This window comes from Tarenaya hassleriana, unplaced genomic scaffold, assembly GCF_000463585.1.
Source record: "Tarenaya hassleriana unplaced genomic scaffold, ASM46358v1 Cleome12, whole genome shotgun sequence".
NCBI lineage: Eukaryota > Viridiplantae > Streptophyta > Magnoliopsida > Brassicales > Cleomaceae > Tarenaya > Tarenaya hassleriana.
In genome coordinates, this window is record NW_010962392.1 from 924,023 (window position 1) to 944,505 (window position 20,483).

General features: G+C 40.2%; 7 protein-coding genes across 10 annotated transcripts; 3 read left to right on the plus strand and 4 right to left on the minus strand.

The window, feature by feature from the left end:
* Positions 1-177: 177 nt before the first annotated feature.
* On the minus strand, positions 178-4,248 carry LOC104806322 (pyrophosphate--fructose 6-phosphate 1-phosphotransferase subunit beta-like). 2 transcript variants are annotated; one of them, XM_010531161.1, is made up of 16 exons: positions 3,992-4,248; positions 3,559-3,720; positions 3,338-3,459; positions 3,058-3,111; positions 2,872-2,978; positions 2,633-2,738; positions 2,395-2,458; positions 2,147-2,235; positions 1,908-2,039; positions 1,609-1,779; positions 1,403-1,518; positions 1,204-1,315; positions 1,050-1,134; positions 841-885; positions 544-650; positions 178-479 (listed from the first exon to the last, which is right to left on the minus strand). In XM_010531161.1, exons 1-15 carry the CDS (start codon positions 4,185-4,187, stop codon positions 571-573), a joined length of 1,641 nt encoding a protein of 546 aa, XP_010529463.1. In that variant the 5' UTR covers positions 4,188-4,248; the 3' UTR covers positions 178-479; positions 544-570. The 2 variants fall into 2 exon arrangements, with proteins under 2 accessions (XP_010529463.1, XP_010529462.1); XM_010531160.2 differs by having other exon boundaries at positions 244-479; positions 582-650.
* A 679-nt stretch (positions 4,249-4,927) lies between these two features.
* LOC104806323 (probable plastid-lipid-associated protein 1, chloroplastic) lies at positions 4,928-7,131 on the minus strand. The gene is made up of 4 exons (XM_010531162.2): positions 6,615-7,131; positions 5,749-5,944; positions 5,454-5,540; positions 4,928-5,337 (listed from the first exon to the last, which is right to left on the minus strand). The coding sequence occupies exons 1-4, from the start codon at positions 7,067-7,069 to the stop codon at positions 5,104-5,106; spliced, it is 972 nt and encodes a 323-aa protein (XP_010529464.1). The 5' UTR covers positions 7,070-7,131; the 3' UTR covers positions 4,928-5,103.
* Positions 7,132-7,518: 387 nt separating this feature from the next.
* Positions 7,519-8,681, minus strand: LOC104806324 (death-associated inhibitor of apoptosis 1-like). 2 transcript variants are annotated; one of them, XR_002023850.1, is made up of 2 exons: positions 7,892-8,681; positions 7,519-7,746 (listed from the first exon to the last, which is right to left on the minus strand). XR_002023850.1 is itself a non-coding variant. In XM_019201696.1 (1 exon), the coding sequence occupies exon 1, from the start codon at positions 8,593-8,595 to the stop codon at positions 7,960-7,962; it is 636 nt and encodes a 211-aa protein (XP_019057241.1). In that variant the 5' UTR covers positions 8,596-8,681; the 3' UTR covers positions 7,769-7,959. The 2 variants fall into 2 exon arrangements, 1 of the variants encoding a protein (XP_019057241.1); XM_019201696.1 differs by lacking the exon at positions 7,519-7,746 and having other exon boundaries at positions 7,769-8,681.
* A 2,445-nt stretch (positions 8,682-11,126) lies between these two features.
* Positions 11,127-13,282, plus strand: LOC104806325. 2 transcript variants are annotated; one of them, XM_010531166.1, is made up of 5 exons: positions 11,127-11,615; positions 11,702-12,154; positions 12,240-12,525; positions 12,628-12,753; positions 12,997-13,282. In XM_010531166.1, the coding sequence occupies exons 1-5, from the start codon at positions 11,202-11,204 to the stop codon at positions 13,008-13,010; spliced, it is 1,293 nt and encodes a 430-aa protein (XP_010529468.1). In that variant the 5' UTR covers positions 11,127-11,201; the 3' UTR covers positions 13,011-13,282. The 2 variants fall into 2 exon arrangements, with proteins under 2 accessions (XP_010529468.1, XP_010529467.1); XM_010531165.1 differs by having other exon boundaries at positions 12,240-12,753.
* A 423-nt stretch (positions 13,283-13,705) lies between these two features.
* LOC104806326 (mitochondrial pyruvate carrier 4-like) lies at positions 13,706-15,563 on the plus strand. Its single transcript, XM_010531167.1, has 5 exons — positions 13,706-13,837; positions 14,382-14,480; positions 14,617-14,669; positions 14,874-14,947; positions 15,367-15,563. The coding sequence occupies exons 1-5, from the start codon at positions 13,783-13,785 to the stop codon at positions 15,410-15,412; spliced, it is 327 nt and encodes a 108-aa protein (XP_010529469.1). The 5' UTR covers positions 13,706-13,782; the 3' UTR covers positions 15,413-15,563.
* Positions 15,564-15,643: 80 nt separating this feature from the next.
* Positions 15,644-17,658, minus strand: LOC104806327 (probable elastin-binding protein EbpS). Its single transcript, XM_010531168.2, has 3 exons — positions 17,147-17,658; positions 16,373-16,543; positions 15,644-15,864 (listed from the first exon to the last, which is right to left on the minus strand). The coding sequence occupies exons 1-3, from the start codon at positions 17,480-17,482 to the stop codon at positions 15,745-15,747; spliced, it is 627 nt and encodes a 208-aa protein (XP_010529470.1). The 5' UTR covers positions 17,483-17,658; the 3' UTR covers positions 15,644-15,744.
* A 256-nt stretch (positions 17,659-17,914) lies between these two features.
* On the plus strand, positions 17,915-20,206 carry LOC104806328 (alkaline ceramidase 3-like). Its single transcript, XM_010531169.2, has 3 exons — positions 17,915-18,112; positions 18,829-19,180; positions 19,472-20,206. The coding sequence occupies exons 2-3, from the start codon at positions 18,927-18,929 to the stop codon at positions 19,983-19,985; spliced, it is 768 nt and encodes a 255-aa protein (XP_010529471.1). The 5' UTR covers positions 17,915-18,112; positions 18,829-18,926; the 3' UTR covers positions 19,986-20,206.
* The last annotated feature ends 277 nt before the right edge of the window (positions 20,207-20,483 follow it).

Here is a 20,483-nt window from a genome sequence, read left to right on the forward strand (position 1 = left end):
TCTTTCCCTTCAATAATGACAACTTTTGAAACCCAGAATAATTTTCTAAAAAAACAATATCTTGTATAAACAACTACATAAAAAGGTGTTTTATTTTTACACATTTTAATATTTCATAGTGAAATTAAAAGTTCACGTTTTCATGCATTTTTGTGAGATTTTTTCAAACATTAAATATAAAATCCAAACAAGATACAGCTTTATATCATTACAAAATAGAAAATTACACAAACCGGCGACTCATAGTTTCACTATGGTAATAACATTAAGCAAAAAAAAAAAAGAACAGGGAGACATTTGTTCGTGTTATGCACAAAGAAGAGAGGGAAGAACCAAAAAAAACAAAAACAAGCGACCACTCTGAAAGTCTTTTACAAAGTACAAAACGAGTACGAAAGCTTACGGATCTTGAGCTCCGAGTTCCAGAAGTAGAGTGTGGTTTACCGCATCAGATCCAGGGCCCTTGAATTGGATCGGACCTGTAAAATTAGAAAACGATTAAAAAAAAAAAAAAAGAGTATGATAATAAGCTGAATCCATTACATGTATCATTCATTCATCCACTCTTAACTATGACGAACCAGGGCTTATGTAGCGGTTCTTCATAGCCCATTCCTCCCGCTGCGACTCGAATTTCTTGAACGGCGCTCCTGTATTTCCCGACAGGGAAAAGGCAAACATTCTGAGTTAGCTAACAGCATATGTATACACACACATTGAGGTGTTGCTGTTGTGATCTCAAGGTCATAATTCAGAGTCCTCTTTTGCAGAATATTCTGCAACCTGGCTGCCCTTTATATATAGAGATAGATGAAAGATTTCGGTACTGAATAAAAATACCTTCTAGTTCGACCATGGCTTTCTTGATGACAGGCTTGAACTTCCCTGCGAGTTCATTCATTCAACGTTATATGATCATTTCAGGTACAGGCTTGAATTGAATATCACCCTGTTTGTGTTTTTTCATGGTTGATAAAATCTAAAGCTGATTTTCATTATTATGTGTAAAATAAAACCTGGAAGAAATTAACTCTATTAAGTAACTGTACCATGTCTTCTTTCCACATCCATCATTGAAGTAAGTGCAGTACCACCAACTGTCCATTCCTCAACAGGTGCAGCCAAATTCCCTACCTGCAAAAAAAAAATTCAATCACCAACAATGGTTGATATATTTGAGTAAGAAGGAAACAGGAAACGCACCGATGATATCAGTCCAGTCTTTCCGCTCTGAAGAAGTACTCCAGCTCCGTAACCCAATGCATAGCAGTAAGTCGCATCAAAGTTTGTCGGCAGTCCACATCTTCCCTCATACCTATAGAACCGAAAAAATTAAATCAGACGGAGCTAGGGCAAGGAAAGTTGTTATTACAATGGATGTTTAGAAATGCAGTACAAGTACCCAAAGAAATGTGACTGCCCCTTGAACTCGCCTTTGTATGTACCCTCCTGATTCCTTTTCTCCAGCTCAGTTTCAACCATTTGAATAAGCATTTTCTCTGTCTCAATTTTCGCCACCTGACAGTATGAATGCATATGCACTATATAAGCTCGCAAGACCAATCCTGAACACAAGGTGGAATCCAACAGGTAAAAACTGATATGGACCTGGACGTTTCCATGTGGATCTCTCTCAAGCAGCAACTGTTCTTGAATTGTACGCGGAAGGAACTCGAAGAGCTTCAGAGACTGCTCTTTAAGCTTCTTCTTCCATTGACCTTCTTCATCGATGGTCTCATGTGCTAGGATTTCGTTCAGCTCTGCAATAAGCTCTTGCACCTGCAATAGACCGTCCAATTTCAAAAAAATTTCTGCCTCTCTGAAAGCTATACGAAAAAAATTTGGAAAACACAAACACAGGGAAAAGAAGATTAATGACTACATCCTTTGCAGATTAAGATTAATACCTCGGGAATAAAATCAATTAGACCTTCAGGAACAAGAATCACGCCATAGTTATAACCAAGTTCAGCACGTTTACAGATCACATCAACAATGTAATCTGTAGCATTCTTCAACGTCAGTTTCTTTGAGTAAACCTGCAAAAGGAGTATGCATTGATTAATCCTAAAACAGATTCCTTCCTTGTTCAGAAACACTAAATTCAATTTAATGAACTGAGGCACAGTATTAAAATTGCCGGTACCTCTTCTCCAATAATAGTAATGTTTGGGTGTGTTTGCAAAGCACACTCAAGAGTAATGTGAGAAGCAGCACGGCCCATAAGTCGTACAACTGCAGATATGTTATTAGAAAACACAAATCGTTATTAGACCATATCATCTGCTTATTACTGAAAAATGTGTGTATTCTCGGGAGATAGGCTTCGTTTAGGTGGTCATTCAAATCATTCATTTGCTGAACTGAATTAGAAGATCCTACGACAATGCTTACAGTGATAGTATTTTCCGGTTGAGCGTGCATCTGTCATAACATTTCCAATCATTTCTGAATATATCTGCATTTATAAAAAAGATTTTTTAAAAAAGTTTTCTACAAAGACAACCAACTGCTTCTTGCATCAGCAAAGTAGAGTAATTAAACAACAAAAGTGTAAAAACATATGAAATATAAACTTTTCTCCAGCTGGAAAACGTCAGATTTTGCATTTTGAATGTCCATTTGAACTCACCTTACAAGCAGTATCAAAACCAAAACTCGCGGGAACCTCTTTGCACTTCAAATCACCATCGATTGTCTTGGGACACCCAATAACCCGGGTTTTCATGTTTTTACTCCTGGTATTGAAGGGGAAAAAATATGAACCACTAGAAAGAAAAAGTCTTGTAACTACATATGAGAACCGATTCTTGTGGCACAAAATGAAAATGCAGTTAAAAGGATTTGAGGGACGAGTCGATATCCAACTACCTGAAGTTTTCAGCAAGGAGACAAGCATTCGTATTGGAGTCATCTCCACCAATAACCACAAGTCCATCCAAGTCCAGCTTCGTTGTTGTCTCTTCAGCTTGCTTGAACTGCAAATCGTAACATCTAATGGTAACTCAGAGCACCAGTGGAAAACTTCCAACTTAGAAGACAGGAGAAGAACTTTACCTGCTCGGGAGTTTCTATTTTGTCTCTCCCACTGCATATCATGTCAAATCCACCCTGCAAAACGCATATCCAAACTATTGAGCAGAACACGACAGTATGCGCATATAACTTCTGACTCTTTTGTCCATGACTAGTTTGATCCAACAAAATTTCATTTCACAAATTTTCAAGCATTATTTAAGACTTATGGATCAAATGATACCTGATATGAACCATATACAACTAAGACAACAGTTCTGGAAACCGAAAACTCAAATGTGAGATTCATATTAGCAAATACCTGGTTTCTGTAGGGATAAACATAATCAGCAGTCAGCTCAACATATTTGCATTTCATGATTCCGGCTGGACCACCCCGGAAACCATACAACGTGCTTCCCTTGGCATATTCCTGCAGGTAATCTATCAAAGCAACAAAAAATCCAATCTTCACTCATGTTCTTAAAACTTAAAAGAACAGAAAATTTTCGAGCTCAGACAAATTCAGAAAATATATCTCACCGAAAATTCCACAGATGACATTGTGTCCTCCTGGTGCCTGTCCTCCGGACAAAACAACCCCAACCTTTAGGTTCGAATCAATCGGAACTGCACCAGAATGTTCAGTAACCAACGACGCCGATGGTTGTCCAAACATATTGGGAAATAACTTCTCAATCTCCTCTGCAACAGCAAACCATGATCGAGTGAATCCAAGTCTTATCCCAAAAACTTATGCAACCTTAACAAATTCCATTCCATTCATTCATTCGTCTAGTGATCTTCGTTTCATGAGCAATCAAACTATATGAGCAATTCCCGGATGAATCAAACTTCGAAATAGTTTACTCTGTTTTCTGACCGTACACCAAACTTTCTCAGCAAACAAACAGAATCAGAACTTCCTTCCGATCATACGAAGTAATCAACTCGAAATTAGAAAAGGTCGACTGACCTGGATGACCGGCGGCGGAGCTCGGAGGACCATCGACGATCCTGAAGGGTTTCTTAAGAACGGAAGGAAGAGGAAGCGCGTGATCGATACGCTTCGCTTGAACTTCGCTATGTACAGCAGCCACACGCAGACTCGCCGTAGAAATCGCCGGATCTCCGGTGACGGTGTCGCCGCTCAACACAAACGCCGGTGCCATGTGGTTTATTGTACCAGATTAGCTTCTTTTTTTGTTTGGGTGACTCAGACAGTGTGATTGAAAAATGAGATTTCTCTTTTTTTGTACAAGCCTATCCGAAATTGGATGGGCAAAATTGTAATTAACCGCTTTATATAATAATTTTTGTGAAAAAGCTAAAAAGAATATACGGCCCATTGATGTAATTATTCCCTTCTTGTGGGACTTTTTTATAATTGTTATTTTCTGTGGGTTAGTTTGGTTGGTTCAGATAAAAGAGTGTCAGGTATTAATAAATAAAAAAAGAGGCAGTTTGCAAGAAAACACATTAAATCAAATACCAAACAATCTAAAGAGACTAACGTCCACCGTTTTAGTTATTATTTAAATAATCCAATCGAACAAGGCATACCTATATTGAATTTAATATAAAAATTGAATGGTTATGGTTTCTCAATATTCAAAAATTAAAATTGAATCAAATCAAACTAAATTACAAAATAATCGAAAAATTCAAAAAAAAAAATGGAAAATTGAGTTTTTACCGATAAAAAACTGAATATGAACCGAAGCGAAATTGGTATAAAAACCAAATGGTTATATATGAACTCAAACCCAAAATGATCACCCCTAACATTAACCCTTGAATCATTCATGCACGGTACGTTTTCGAACTTGCTACGTGTAAAATTGAACATACACATATTATATACGCAAATATGAATTAACTATACGTGAACAGCATTCAAGTTATGTATGGATAATATCAGAATAAACTTACGATAAATGAAGAATCCAGACATACATAATCACATGTTGAACACAATACACGACATGATTCTATCCATTGTATCTTATTTGTTTCCCCGAGTTTTAACTTAAGACGAAGAGAGGGAAGAAAAAGAGGGGGGGATTACATGTTATGGTTGGTGATGTTTCAGTTGGAGGTTTCCAAGAGAGAGCTGCCTTCTTTGAAGAGAACGAAGACGCTTCCGCCGTCGCCCCTCGAGATCCGAAGGTCTTTGTCCAGAAAAGTCGTGAGCAGCCACGACTGAGCGTTGTCGCTCGGTAGAGAGAACTTCAATGGCGGGCGGCTCGATATGGTTCGAGCCACCGACGTGGCTGTGTCTTGGAGTGAAGTGAGTAGGCCTCTTATGGGGTTCAGGTCGATCTTCTGTCCTAAAACCTCCACGTTTTCGGGGATTTCGATTTCGATATGGTTCGAGCCACCGACGTGGCTGTGTCTTGGAGTGAAGTGAGTAGGCCTCTTATGGGGTTCAGGTCGATCTTCTGTCCTAAAACCTCCACGTTTTCGGGGATTTCGATTGAATCCGTCAGCTGAGGAGTACCAATGATCCCTTGCTCGAACTTGATCTGCAAACACAAACCCAATTATGTTTTCCCGTACTCGAGGTGGACATAAATACTCAAAAATCGGATACATACAGGTATTGATTTGTAAAAACCAGATTTTCGGGTATTCCACCTTTCATGGGTAAGGGGTGGGTAATTTTTTATGATTACCAACTTCTAAATTAGAAGGTATTGAAGATTCAGGGTTTAAGGGCAATGAAAGAAGAACCTGGACACGTCTAGGGCTTCGGACTTCGAATTTGGCATTGGTGCTAATGGAAGTTGTGGCAAGAGGCCCTGCAAACCGGACGGAGTTCTGGACTGTGAAACTCTCAGAGTCAATTGTCTGTGAGATCTCATCCACTTTTACAACTGGCACTATTCCTCGCGACAGCAGCGGGAACAGACCCACGAACGATGTGTAGCTGCGAATTTTCCAAAGTTAAGATCACGAGACATAATCCACGAGCTTCAACTGTCATGACTCGTGACCAAAAAGCTTGAAACATCATCATCCATGTCTACAACTTTTTTCCAGACTACACCTACCATTTACCAAACTGAGCAACATCATAGCAAACCCATGTCTACAATTTCTTCCATTATTCGAATAAAACGAAAATCCCCATTCATTATCTCTCAGACGCAAGTTGAATCATAAGTCATCAACATTCATGTTTCATTAGCAACCTAATGAGCCATAGAAGCAGAGGACTTCCATTACAGCACATATTTCTAAAGCCACCATCTGTAACAATACATAAGCTCAAGACCCTTGAATCATGTTTCTAGTTAATTTTTCTTCAGATGATCAACTTTGTTTCCAATACATGCCAACTTGTATCTTTTGTGTCATTTTGAATTCTTGGATCGGAAGTGCAGTTTTTTTCCTTTGTTATTGTCAGTTTGTCACATATGCCCGTTACCCAAAAACCAAGCAAACAAAGGCACACGAAAGAAACGCCACGAGCCGTTTGCTTCTCTATTCAGCTAAACCCACGTGAAACGCGCCTGTCATGGACTTTGAATTTTTTTTTTTCTTGACAACCAAACAGAAAATTTTCCCACCGGGAAAAAAAGAATCGGAAAACTTACGCGAGAATCCATTTGCCGTTGAGCAGAAACAGAGCATCCGTCGGCGCCGGAGTAGGATTCTTCGCCTCGAGCTGCGTGATGAGCTCCCCAATCTCGGCCCTTGTCTCGCTCGACGCTCTCAGACCTCGATCCGTTCCGTACAACGATTCCGCCAGCGCTCTCTTCAGCCGCTCGGTCTCCTCCACGGCTTCGATGGCCTCCTCTATCTCTCTCTCCACCACTGATACGGGTGATCTGTTCTCCGATGGCTCACTCCCCCACTCGTCTTCCACCTCCGAGGATCTGACTCTGAAATCCGGCCGAGAAACGGCGATTCCTCCGGCCAAAACCGCCGGCATCCGGTTAATCGAAGTCATCCGCATCAGAATTGCAGGTTTCTTTTGTGATTTAGAGTTCCGTGAGGTCGGAGGTCGTGTTTTGCAGGGGAATTGGCTGGACAACGATACTGACGCCATCTCTTTTTCTTTTTCTGCAGAGCAAATCAGTCAACCAGAGACGAAATCGAATCCCGCGATTCAGAGATGGCCGCTCTCTTAATTTATAGTCGTCGCGATGTGAATGCGAAATGATACATACACCCTCGGTTTACCGATTAATCCATCAAAATCTGAAGGGCAGTACCGACTTTCTATATAGATCAAACATAGCGATCCAGGATTCTGACACGTGGATGGTTAGATAACACGTAGGATAATCGACAAAACACCAGCCTCGTGTGAGGCGAGTATTGTTTTGGTAGTCGGCCTGAAATTGCTGACTGCATAAAAAAAATTCGTATACAATTTTTTCATTTTAAATGACATTAAAATAATAAGATAAGCTACATTTTTACTATTTCTTGTATTAAATTTCAACTATTTGTAAAAATTTATTCAACAAAATATATGAATGACGATCCAATTGTTTAATTTATAAAATTTGCGTATTTCGAAATTGGTTAAGAGAAAGAAAAACAAAAATGAATTGGAGTGGAGAAATGCCAAAGGAAAATGGCCCTCTCACACCTAGAAGCTTCGACAGCGTCATTTTTATCGTCTTATTGGTCGTGGCGTTTGGCGTTCGTCGGGACGCTCATAGCATATCTAACGCAGCGTTTCAGGTAGTCATGGCGTTGCCAAACGCCGACTTAGGCCTATTAGAATATGAAAATGGGCTTAAATCTTTAGCGGGCCACTTATATATATATTTGTATCCACAGTACATAGCCTCTGTTCCGTAATCAGCCATGCATTTGGGAAAAAGAACACGTTCACTGTAATTAAATTTCGTGTACACACCTCATGACTGCCAAGGGCGTCACCCCCTCATGATCACGTGCACCGCATTATTTCGACCGTCCGATCGTTCAATAAATGTCGAGGATCTCGATGATCGGACGGTTGCATAGCGGACACGTCCCTCGGTTCAACCACAGCTCCCTGGAACACACTCTGCAAAAAGTGTGGCCACATGGGATAAACGCCGCTCCTTTCTCCCTTCCCATGCACACGCAGCACACCGAATCATTACTCGTCCCCATTGACGCCGTTAATATCTCCGTCTCTGTCTCCCTCCCGTTAACTCTCTCCGCCGTTTCCTCCAGCAGTCTCATTAACGACACCCTTAACGGCGTCATCGGCGTCTGCCCCTCCTCCGTCTCTCTCGCACGGTAGTGTCTCTCCGTCGCTAACGCCGTCTCAAGGTTCATACCCGACCCGGAAGAATCCGACCCAGTTACGACTCGGGTCTGACCCGGTTCATCTTCGTCATCGTCGTCGTCATCTCTGGCGCTGAGAGTGGTGTTGTTAGTTGTTCGGAGACCCCAGGTGGGCCCACAGCATCCGATGCCTTTGAATCGTAGCCGTTCCTTCAGAGAACGTTTCCTCCTCATCGGTCGATCAAGACCGTCCATCTGGCCTCCGATCAAATCCAGGAACGTCGTCGTCGTCGACCGGGATCCCTCCGGCGGTCCCTGACTCGTTCGGATGCCGAGTTCGCTCATTCACGACTCGTCTGCAGAACCTCGGATGAGATTATACTGTGTATATATACAGAGAGAGGGTATAGATAGAATGATATGGTTATAGAGAGAGAGAGGTGTTTTGATGTCATAAAGAAATATAAAAATATTATATTCGTTATCTTTTTCGCAATAAATATTATATTCGAGTTTTGTATATTAAAAGATCAGCTATAACCCCTAATCCTCCGTTCGTTTTATAGGTAGCCATCGATACAATATGATGCGTCATTGAATACTATTACGGATTGGTATACATATTGACATTTTTATACTAACTTAAAGGAATCAAATCTCATATAAGATATGGTTTTCGATTTATATCAATTCGATACCATTTTTTATGCTAAAATTAGTATTTTTATTTCGGTGATTTTTATAGAGTTTTTTTTTTAAATGCTATTTTCATTCTTATCATATGGGAGATTTTCACTAGCCATTCGAATATTTATATAACATATTTGGATGTTAAAAATTAGTTGTTTATTTTGGATTCATGATATTTAATTATAAAATTCTTATTTTGATTTTTTTTTCTAAATTTATAAATATTATGATTAGCTTCTTTCAAAGGTAATTGGTTTAGAGTATGTATTGTCAAATAAAGTATACAGAATTTATTTAATATTTAAAGTGAAAGAGAAATTAGAACGGATGATATATAAAACTTAGAAAGATGTGCTCTTTTGCTGTCTAATGGGGACCAATTCTACTGAGTAACTTTATTTTTTCTAAAGATTGGAAATTGTTTCGTGGTTATTTGGTTAATTAGTAGGAGCGCAAAAAAATTCAAACATATTCATTTCTAGGGGTGGCCATTTCGGTTATTAACCGAATAACCGAACCGAACCGAATAAAAGCGGTTCGGTTCGGTTCGGTTATCTGCTTAATAACCGTTGAATAACCGTTCGGATTCGGTTCGATTCGATTAATAATTGAATAACCGCGGTTAACCGAACAGTTATTAGAGTTTTTATGATATTTTAATTTTTACTCTTATTATTATTAGTCTTATTTTTTTGTAGTTCATCTGTAACTTATGTGTTTCACCTAATAAACCATAAAATTTAATATTTTTAACTTTTAACCTAATTATTGAAGTTTTTGTAGATTTTTTTTGTAACTTTTTCGGAGCATTAATTATTTTATGGATTTATTTGGATAGATATTTTGAAGTTTGTATAGGATTAATATATATATTTTTTAAATATATCATAACCGAACCGAACTAAAACCGAACCGAATAAACCGAAAAATTCAACCGTTTGGTTATAATTTTATTATGCAAAACCCGGACCGAACCGAACCGAAACCGAACCGAATAAATCTATATAACCGTTTGGGTATGATTTTTTTATAACCGAAATGGTCACCCCTATTCATTTCAAAAGAAAAAAAAAGTAACCGCCCATACTTTCAAGTTTCAACGAAAAAATAAAAGAAAATATTGGTATAAAAAATTCCTGAATTTATTAAAGATTTTAAAAAAGAAAAAAATGAAGAACAGTAGACTTCAAGTATATTGCGTTAGTAACCACATTAACATAAAGTGCATGTTAAATGAATAATAATAATAATAAAATAATAAATGCACCGAGGCGTTTATTCCACGTGGAATGTCCCAATGGAAGACGACGTCGTCTTTGCGGGCGATCCACTTCGCGCGAAACCAAATACACATTCTTCTACTTGACGTCACTTTTCCTCAAAAGGCGAAAAACTAATATTCCTTTGATCCCTCTCTGCAGTTTTTGAAAGTTCTCTTACATTTGTGACAGATTTCTTTCAGGCAAATCTCTTGAAATGTCAGAATTTAACATAGCTGACTATTGCACGTTTTTAACCCAATTGGACCCGGTTCGGTGAATTGGCCCGAACCGGTTTCTACTCTGATCTCCCTTCAATTAGTTTATTAGATTATCATACTAATTGGATCGGATGACAGGGTTGAACGTCAGGTATATGAATTTGGAATATTAGGGTATTCGATCAGTGTACATATTCATTGCTAGTGAAAACTAGGTATCGTATTTAAGTATTCGGTTCGGTTTTTATTTTTTATTTAAAAAAATATTATTTTAAAAAAATCGATTTTAAAAAATGTGATTCGATTCTGAAAAGTTGAGTTCTCTAAAAGAATATCGTTTAAAAAAAATTTTAAACGATTCGATTAAAAAATGATATCGATTTTTTGGGTTTGGTAACGTTGGATTCGTGTTTCGAAGATATAGTACCAAAACGATAAAACTCGGTTTTTTGGGTTTGAATTCGGGTTTTATGGGAAGAAGATAGTGACACGTGTTTGTCGTTTACCGGAATTTCGACACTAATAAATCACATTCTTTATTTAGTAGTAAGTAGTAAAACATCAATCATTGCACAAGTAAACTAAGGTAGAGTCATTAATAAAATGTGTACGGTCCAAAAACATTGATAACAGTATGTACCAAATTAAATAATAGTTTGAACAATCACCGTTACACATTTGTTACATTTTTGTAATAAAATAGCATGCAACGCAAATACAAAGACAACAGATGGCTCGCCAGAAGCCAACAACCAACACTTTCTGATTCATCGGAATATCCATGGAAGGAGCGACGGAGCGAGGATCTCGAGATTCCCTTTTACCTGGAACCCGACCCGACCCGATCGGAAAACCGCCGGAGTCTCCGGCGGTTCACCTGTCTTTCCCGCGCTTCGTCGTGTGGTTCGATCAGTCGAACCGCGGCGGAGCTGTGGTGTCGTGGTCGATCTTCTTCCTCCTCGCCGTCGGGGTCCCGATAATGTCGCACTTCGTGTTGATATGCTCCGACTGCGATTTCCAGCACCGCCGTCCGTACGACGCCGTCGTGCAGCTGTCGCTGTCTGGCTTCGCCGGAATCTCGTTCGTCAGCCTCTCCTCTTGGTCGCGCAAGTACGGAATCCGACGGTTCCTGTTCCTCGATAAGCTCTGGGATGTTAGCGACATGGCTAGATTGGGTTATGAATCTCAAATCCAGGTACCATTACCACGAATTTCCTCGATTGATCTGATTTCCCCCTTCTGTTTTCTCTGTTCTTCACATCTTCTCTGTCGCGTCTGCAGAAATCAATGAAGCTGCTCACCATCTTCGTCCTCCCATCGCTAACCCTAGAATCCGTGTACCGAATCTGGTGGTACGTGACAGGATTCGACGAGATTCCGTACACCATCAACCCTTTCCTCAGCCATGTCGTTGCCTGCACTCTCCAGCTCTCCTCCTGGCTCTACCGTACTTCGCTCTTCATCTTCGTCTGCCTCCTCTATCAGCTCACTTGCCATCTTCAGATCCTCCGCCTCGAGGATTTCGCCCGCTGCTTCTCCTCCGAGATATCCGATGTGAGCTCCATCCTCGCCGAGCATCTCAAGATTCGACGTAATTTGAGGGTTGTGAGCCACCGGTTCAGGCGATTCATTCTCTCCTCCCTTGTTCTCGTCACCGCCACTCAATTCATGGCCTTGCTCATGACCATCAGAGCTAGCGTCTCGTTCAATATCTACGAAGTTGGTGAGCTCCTGGTGAGAAGATTAAGGTGCGCTATCTTCTCTGTTTCCATCAATGGATGTTCATCACCATTGATGAATGATGATTTCTTCTCCACAGCTATGCTCCATAACCTTGGTGGCGGGCCTGTTCATATGCCTGAGAAGCGCAACCAAGATCACTCACAAAGGTCAATCCGTCACAAGCCTAGCCGCGAAATGGAACGTTTGCGCCACGATCGACTCGTTCGACGATCTCGACGAAGAAACTCTGAACCATCAGTTCCACGTTATCGAATCCGAAGACGAAGATGACGAAGAAGGAGATGGAGACGACGATCTCGACAACACCAAGATATTACCGATCTACGCACGAACAATATCTTTCCAAAAACGTCAAGCTCTAGGTTACGAAACCCGGGTTTTCATCTATGGTGGTTTAGGACGAAGATTATCATATTCATTTCAATTCAAACGGACGAAACTTTCCTGTGTTTTTCTCCCTGCAGTGACATATCTGGAGAACAATAGAGCAGGCATCACTGTGTACGGATTCATGGTGGACAGAGCATGGCTTCACACCATCTTCGGCATCGAGCTTGCACTTTTTCTATGGCTTCTCAACAAAACCATCGGTACGTTAGATCTAACCTTGTCCCATTATACCCAAACTTTGATAGTTCAACCGATGCAACAGGTATAAACTTTAAATTTGGAAAAGAAGTGTGTATTCTAAATCATATATCTGATCTCTGATTCCGAAATTAGTATGAACTTTGGTACACGATAGTCGGTTATCAAAAAAAATCTTTGTCCCATTATTACAAAATCAGTCCTTTTAATCAACACTATCCTCTTCTTCTCTTTTGGCATGACAGCGAACATTCCATGAAAATTTTGGTCGGTCGTATTTTAACTTTCAACGAGGTCATGGTTTCTTTCAAAACACTTTGAAGATGATCCAAGCGATGTTCATGGTGTTCGTTCAAGTACAAATCTTTAGGCACGTCAATGACAATGTTATGTACAGTTATACATGCATACATACGCATAAATGTATATCGATGTTCTACCGTCTTTGAGTATTAGATGTTGTATCCAACGATATAAAACCATGTTGTTTACAGATCGAGTGTACAATTGAACGAACAATTGTTGCATTGATCATTTTTTGCAACGTGACTAGTCTGGTTAATTGCTGAATAATTAAACCAATCCGAATCGAATAACATAAGATTATAACCAAACCGAATTCGATATAAAAATTGAATAGTTATAATTATTCTAAAATCAAATACGAACCGAACCGAGAAAAAAATAAATTGAATAGTTATAATTATTCTAAAATCAAATACGAACCGAGTAAAAAAATAAATGGAATAGTTATAATTGTTCGTGTTTGATAGAAAAATAATATCAAATTTCCGTACTAATTTTCTATTTTTCATGTAAAACAATAATATTATTTGAGATTCTCAAGAATATAAAAAAAAAAAAAAACAAACCAAAAGTAGAAAACGACGTCGTTGCAAACACGACAGGAAGCCATGCTCGACGGTCGTTGTTGATATTTTTATTTTATAAGGAGAGACGGAGCAAAGGTGAGAATTTCGGAGAGACAGAAAGATACGATTCTCCAGAGAGAAGAGAGAAACACAAGATCCATGGCGGCTTCAAAGCTTCAAGCTCTCTGGAATCACCCTGCCGGGCCCAAAACCAGTGAGTCAACTCGTGTTTATATATATATATTTAATTTCTTGTTCGATCATCGTCGTCTTCATCGATTTCGGCTTTTTTTTTTTTTTGCTCCAATAAGACTTGATTATCCGATTTTAAGTTATATGCATCGAACTCTGTGATCCTCGAATTCGTGCTTCTCTATATCGGATCGAATTTTGAGATTACCTAGTCTTATCCTGTCAGCATCATTTCATCTTCGGACGATTTTCGAATCTCGGCATGTATCTATCCATTGCGATGACCGTGTAATGGATAGGAATCTAGTTTTCCGTGAAAGTGGAGAGAATCTATTTTCATTGAGGGTATCAAAACTTGGACTCGTGATTTTCCTGTTTGATTTGTGTCCCCCCGCAAAAAATTGCAAGTTTATGCACATTTTTTCAGGACATAAAATGATTTTTTGTCCAATTTCCATTCAATGGATTAAAGCAAGTGCCTTTCATAAGCTTGATCGAATTCGAATCTGTTATACCTTGGATCTTATGGTGAAAAAAACCCGGCCTTTCGAATTGTGTTTTCTCAGTTCATTTCTGGGCGCCGACCTTTAAGTGGGGTATCAGCATTGCTAACGTTGCAGATTTTGCGAAACCTCCGGAGAAACTTTCTTACCCTCAACAAATAGGTATACATCCCTTCGCGTTCTTGGCGAATTTTTCATGATTATATCTCGTTCTTAATCCGTATACGATTGCATATTTCTTCATCTCTCGAGTCTTTTTTATCACATTTTAAGAGTTTTTTCTGCTCTGTCGTAACAGCGGTCGCATGCACTGGAGTTATCTGGTCACGCTACAGCACTGTGATCACTCCCGTAAGTATCCTTATTCATGATAATGCCATCGTGGGAACCTTTCTTTACAATCGAACTAATCTGTAAATCTTGTTTGTTTGTACTTCTCTTCCCGCCTTCCTGGAGTCGGTTTTTGGATGGGTTTTTTGTTTCTGTCTTACATTAATATTCCTCTCCTTTGTGTTTATCCAACTTACCCGAGTTTTGTATTTTTCGTTCTAACAGAAAAACTGGAACCTCTTTAGTGTGAACCTTACCATGGCCGGGACAGGTCTCTATCAACTCGCCCGGAAAATCAAGTAAGAACGGCTTAACATTCAGAGCACCTTCTATATTCTATGAAGATATAAAATGCACTAAATGCTTGGAAACACCATTTCGGTTGCTATAAGCGCTTAGCTTAACTGGGGAGCAAAATGGTGAGCTGAACTACATATGACACCATTGGTTATCTATCATCAAACTTCACCATTATCATAAAACATGGCCTCTTCTTATACTAGTGACTTTTTACTGGGTTCATTGCATATAAGATATGACGTTGGTTTTAGTTTTGTTGGTTGCCACTTACCACAAAACCTCTCTATCTTTTATCCGGATTTGGCACCGGCTAGACAAGAGCAAACTCATGGCTAGGCTATGTCGCGATGGTTGGTTATTTTACGATGCCTTTCTCGCCCTTTTTGACTAATGTGATATGCTCTCTTATGTTTTATAGGCACGATTATTCATCTGAAGCAGAGCCTGCTGTTGCAAATGAATGAATGATGATCAAGGCCGAACCTTTCTCATTGTGTTTGGATTCTGGAATGACAGAGTCACGGTAACACATTGTTCACGATTTGGAAACACATTGCAGAATGCTAAAATTTAATTGGGTAAAAACAAATTAATGGTCGGCTCAGTTCTTAATCAGACAGTAATTTGGGGGGGGGGGGGGGGTAATTAATGGTCGGCTCAGTTCTTAATCAGACAGTAATTTGGGGGGGGGGGGTGGGATCTGTGACAGCTTTCTTTTCACTTTAGTTTGTTTGTTCCTAAAGACATCAAAGAGTGAAGACAGAGGCATGAACGAACCCAACTCATCATCACACTTCTAATGATCCGTCTCCTCCGCTCTCTGCTCATTCTCTGAATCTCCATCTTGTGCATTTAAGTTGAGGCTTAGATCCAATGTGCTTTTGTTCAGATCTTGCCTTACCATTTTCCCATCCTCCTGCCGGCCAAAAAATTGTGATAAACAGGTCTAGCAAGCAAGAACGTTTACCCTTTCAACACATACAACAATAACAATTCACGATCGGACCGATAAATTCCTTTTCTCCATTCATTTCGAGTTTGGATTAAGTCTTCCAAAATTTGTAAACACTGCAAATCATGGACTAATCACTCAACCCTAAGCGAGTCTAGGTCTAACCCTTTTAACACATGAACCTAAAAAAAATGAATTTTGGTGGAAAATTCTATACTAAGCTCTATAACCAGCCCAAGCAGCAATAATGTAGCGAGTACAGTCTAGAATCCAACCAAGAGGATAGTTCAAGGAAACTCATTGAACAAGATTTTATACTATAATCGAAGGTCGAGAAGGTTCTATCAACCACTCCTATCAGCAGCACTCGGACTAAATGGAAACAGCCAAGTTCAGATGAAGTTAAAAGTCAAGTTGGGCAGCTGAAGAATAAGGAGTGACACAGATGGAAGTTCAATGTCAAATATTTCACCTGATTATCTTCCACTGGAACATCATTTATGTCTGGTTTTTCCTCCATACCACCTTGCTTCTCGTCTGAGTCCGCTCTGTCGTTATCGCTAGGCTTAGCATCCTCCTCATCAACCTTGTCCTCGTCCTCATTTTCTGGAGTTTCCCTCTTCTGCTCTTCTAGCACTGCAATCTGCATGAACACCTAGTGAACTCCAATGCCCAAAGATCGAAAAGACTATAAATGGGGAAGGTCAAACACAAGTTCTTCAGGTGGACAGAAAAAAAAAGCCATGTTCTTCAATTCTCTAGCTCCGAATTCCTTTTTGTTGGACCAGGATTGAGCTCCACACATTTTGATTCAAAGAATGTTTGGATATACTTCCAGGATCAAGTTCATTACTTTCTTCTTCTGTCTAAGCTCATTCTCCAAGTGTCCTCCTGATATGCAAACCTTAGGAAAACCCTAACTTTACATGGACAATCTATGAACCTCCATCCGCCTATGACTCGATGCCCGAACGCCATGAAACCTAGGAAACAAATCTACTTTGCAGATATCTCCACCATTGAAAACCCTAATCCGCGGTGAATTCAGTGGCAAAACCATGAGAAACACAGATCACCAGAAGCAGACCCTCAACAGTACCTTTTCAGATCTCAAAACTTCATACTTTCTTATTCCAATATCAAAGAGAAAACCCTAGACCACTATTGAAATCTACCAAGCAATCGAATCCCCATCCGAAGCCGTAAGAATACCAAATTCCGTACCGAATTCATCAAAACAACTCACCGGGACATATTTAAATTTCCGCCTCGGAGGCTCCTCCGCTGAGTCACCGCTCGGAGAATTTCCCTCTCTCTTTCCATTACTACCGCCATTTCCGTTACCGTTGTTGCTCTGCGACAAAGGAGTCCACTTGTACAGCAACAAATGCGACCCATTGCTCTCGTCGGCAGCCGAACCACCGTTAACGGCGACGGGGGCGGTGGCGGAGCTGGAGTCTTTCTTGTTGGAAGGAGAGACGTGGACCCACTTCTTCTTCCATTTCCTCACCGGACCCGTAAACACCGTCGCTGGTCCGTACCGGGTCGAGGATCGCCCGAGTCGGGCCCCAACTCCCTCCATATCCGACCCGGTTTCGCTGATTCACTGCTCAATCCGAATCCAGAACCCGATCCGCTTTTCGGAACAACAAATTTTCTATTTTCCGAAATTAGAAACTGCTACGAAAGCAAAGATCTTTGTTGTTGGTCTCCTTCTCTCTGAGCGAAAAGAATGATCTCTCCTTCTCTTGCCGCTGCGGAAGCCATTTTTCATTTATTTTGTTTACGAGGAAAACACTCTTTCTCAGTCGGAAGCTTACGCTTGACACGTGTTCACGTTTGAATGGATGAATAGTCAAAGGTTCAAATACACCCAAGGGTACCATATACCTTCTCGTTCGGGGCAAAGACTCTAGATGATCAAGAGGATCCGATATTCCGGCACTTGAAAAGTCGAAAACGCCCTCCATCCTCGAACCCCCCAAAAAAAAAAGTAAAAAATGGAAAAAAAAACCCGGAATAGGGGTCTTCTTCGATTCTCACTCGATTCCTCCCAAAGAGAATCTGTTCTCGAGTCTTTTAAATTTTTTAACACAAGCTCGTGCAAGAAGAAACCGCCGATCCACCATGGCTGGATTCATCTAAGCTCTGGGTCAGACGACGTAGAGAGAAAGGAGATCTGTCCGTTGTTTTTTTTTTTCGCTTGAAAACGGTATGCTCTCCTTTTAGAATGGCGCTGTTTACTTTGTCCTTGATCGGAATCTGATTCGTCGCGGTCTTTGAATTTCGGAAAAGAGTGGATCGAGATTATTTTTTTAATTTGTTGGATCTGTTTAGTTTGCTTGGGTCGTCGTGCTTGTGCCTGAGGAGGCATTGTTGTTAAACTCTAAATTTCATTTTGTTTTTTAATTTTTATCGATTTGGGTAAGTGTCCAAAAGTTGATTTCTACGAATTCTCATATGTAACTGGAGGGGCATCTCTGTTTCATTTGGTGATGGATCTATGCGATTATTTGATGGAATTCGCCTGTATCTTGTTGCTATTTGTTTGATTTGTTCTCTGTTTTGTCTTTAATATGATCTGTTATTGGATTCGATTCTGTTTTCATATTTATCTCGAGTTCTTCCACAATCCTATTTCGTGTTGTTTGTCATGTTGGTTTTGTGCCATTCGTAGTTACTTCCCGTGGTCAGTGGTATGCTTTTACAAGTTATAGTTTGAAACCATTTTAGTGATTGCTTAGGTTGTCCCTTTCATTTTCGTTGGAACTTTATTGATTAGGGTAATGTATATCTTTCTGTTCTGCATGCATCCTAGTGCTTTTGTGATGTTTGGTATTCCTTTGAGGTTTCATCTGAGTTTCCATCCTCTGTTTTTCCTTTTGGCATGAAATCTGGTGTTCTGAAGTATGTTTTTGTTTCTAACAGGATGTGGTTTTGAAACCTCCACGACCTTTGTGATTCTCTAGTTTCTGTCGGTCTAAACCCAAGATACATTTGTTCGTGATTCATATCAAGAGGGTACAATGGACAACGGGATATCGAGCTTCTGGGGTCCTGTGACATCTACTATTGAGTGTTGTGAGAAGAACTATGCCTACTCGTCGTATATAGCGGAGTTCTTTAACACAATATCCAATGTCCCTGGTGTCCTTTTGGCTCTCATCGGTCTTTTCAATGCATTAAGGCAACGGTTCGAGAAGAGGTTTAGCATTCTTCACATATCCAATATGATACTTGGTATGGGCAGCATGCTCTACCATGCCACTTTGCAACGCATGTAAGTGCAAAATATTTTACTACTGTTGTGGAATTAGTGAGTGAATCTTGTCATTGTTTGTCACTTTGTCCGAATATTGGAGCACATTTGCAATCATTACTACTGGAACATGTAGAACTCCCGACATACACTTAGAAGTTTTGAGGTTATGGAGGAGTGGTAGTATGTATGAAAACTTGCCAGATCAATTTGTATGTATTGTGGTCCTGGAATTTTCCTTTTTGTTCTCCTCCATTTTTTTTTTGTATCTTTAGACATCAGGTTATGATTCTGTCTCTGTTCTTCAAGCAGGCAACAGCAGAGTGATGAGACGCCTATGGTTTGGGAGATACTTCTGTACATGTACATCCTTTACTCACCAGATTGGCATTACCGAAGCACTATGCCCACTTTTCTCTTCCTCTATGGAGCTGCGTTTGCCATAGTCCATGCCTTTGTCCGGTTTGGCATCGGCTTCAAGGTCCACTATGTGATCCTTTCCCTTCTTTGCATTCCTCGGATGTACAAGTACTATATCTACACAGAGGACAATGCAGCCAAACATCTCGCAAAGTGGTATGTGGTTACGCTTCTCATGGGGAGTATATGTTGGTTCTGTGATCGTGTTTTCTGCAAGACGATATCCGAGTTTCCTGTCAACCCTCAGGGACATGCCCTGTGGCATGTCTTCATGGGCTTCAATTCTTACTTTGCAAACACATTCCTGATGTTCTGTCGTGCTCAGCAACGGGGATGGAACCCGAAAGTCAGATACTTTATGGGAGTTCTTCCCTATGTCAAGATCGAGAAGCCAAAAACACAATGAGGAAAAGGGCCAAAGACAAAATATAGGTTTAGGCTCGTTGTTTTGTCAGAATTACGGCTGTCTTTTTTCTTTTCTTTTTCTTTTTTGGAACGGCAACTTCGTCTAGATTTTTTTTTGTTTTCGTTAGTTCATGTGATTCCTGCAACTTCTTTGACCAACCATTTTGTTCAACTAAGTACGTGTACCATAATTTTTAGTCCATTCTGTTTTCTGCCTGATCACGTTGTGTGTTTTTTCACCTGTCTTTGCATTGGATTTGTTCTGGTATTCAAAATTCGGAAACCTGAGTCTCGGTGAGTGCGAGATCAGGCCTTTATGCTGGCGAGAACCCAGGCCGCAGACTCAATTTTCAAGAACGGCTGTCCGGCGAAAACTCGATCTGCAGGTAACACCTGAAAGAGGGGAGAGGGCGAACCAGGGCCAAGAGAGACGGCAAGTGGACAAGAGGGATTACGGTTTCGCGATAAATCATAAGGTCCCTAACTCGGGATACATTAC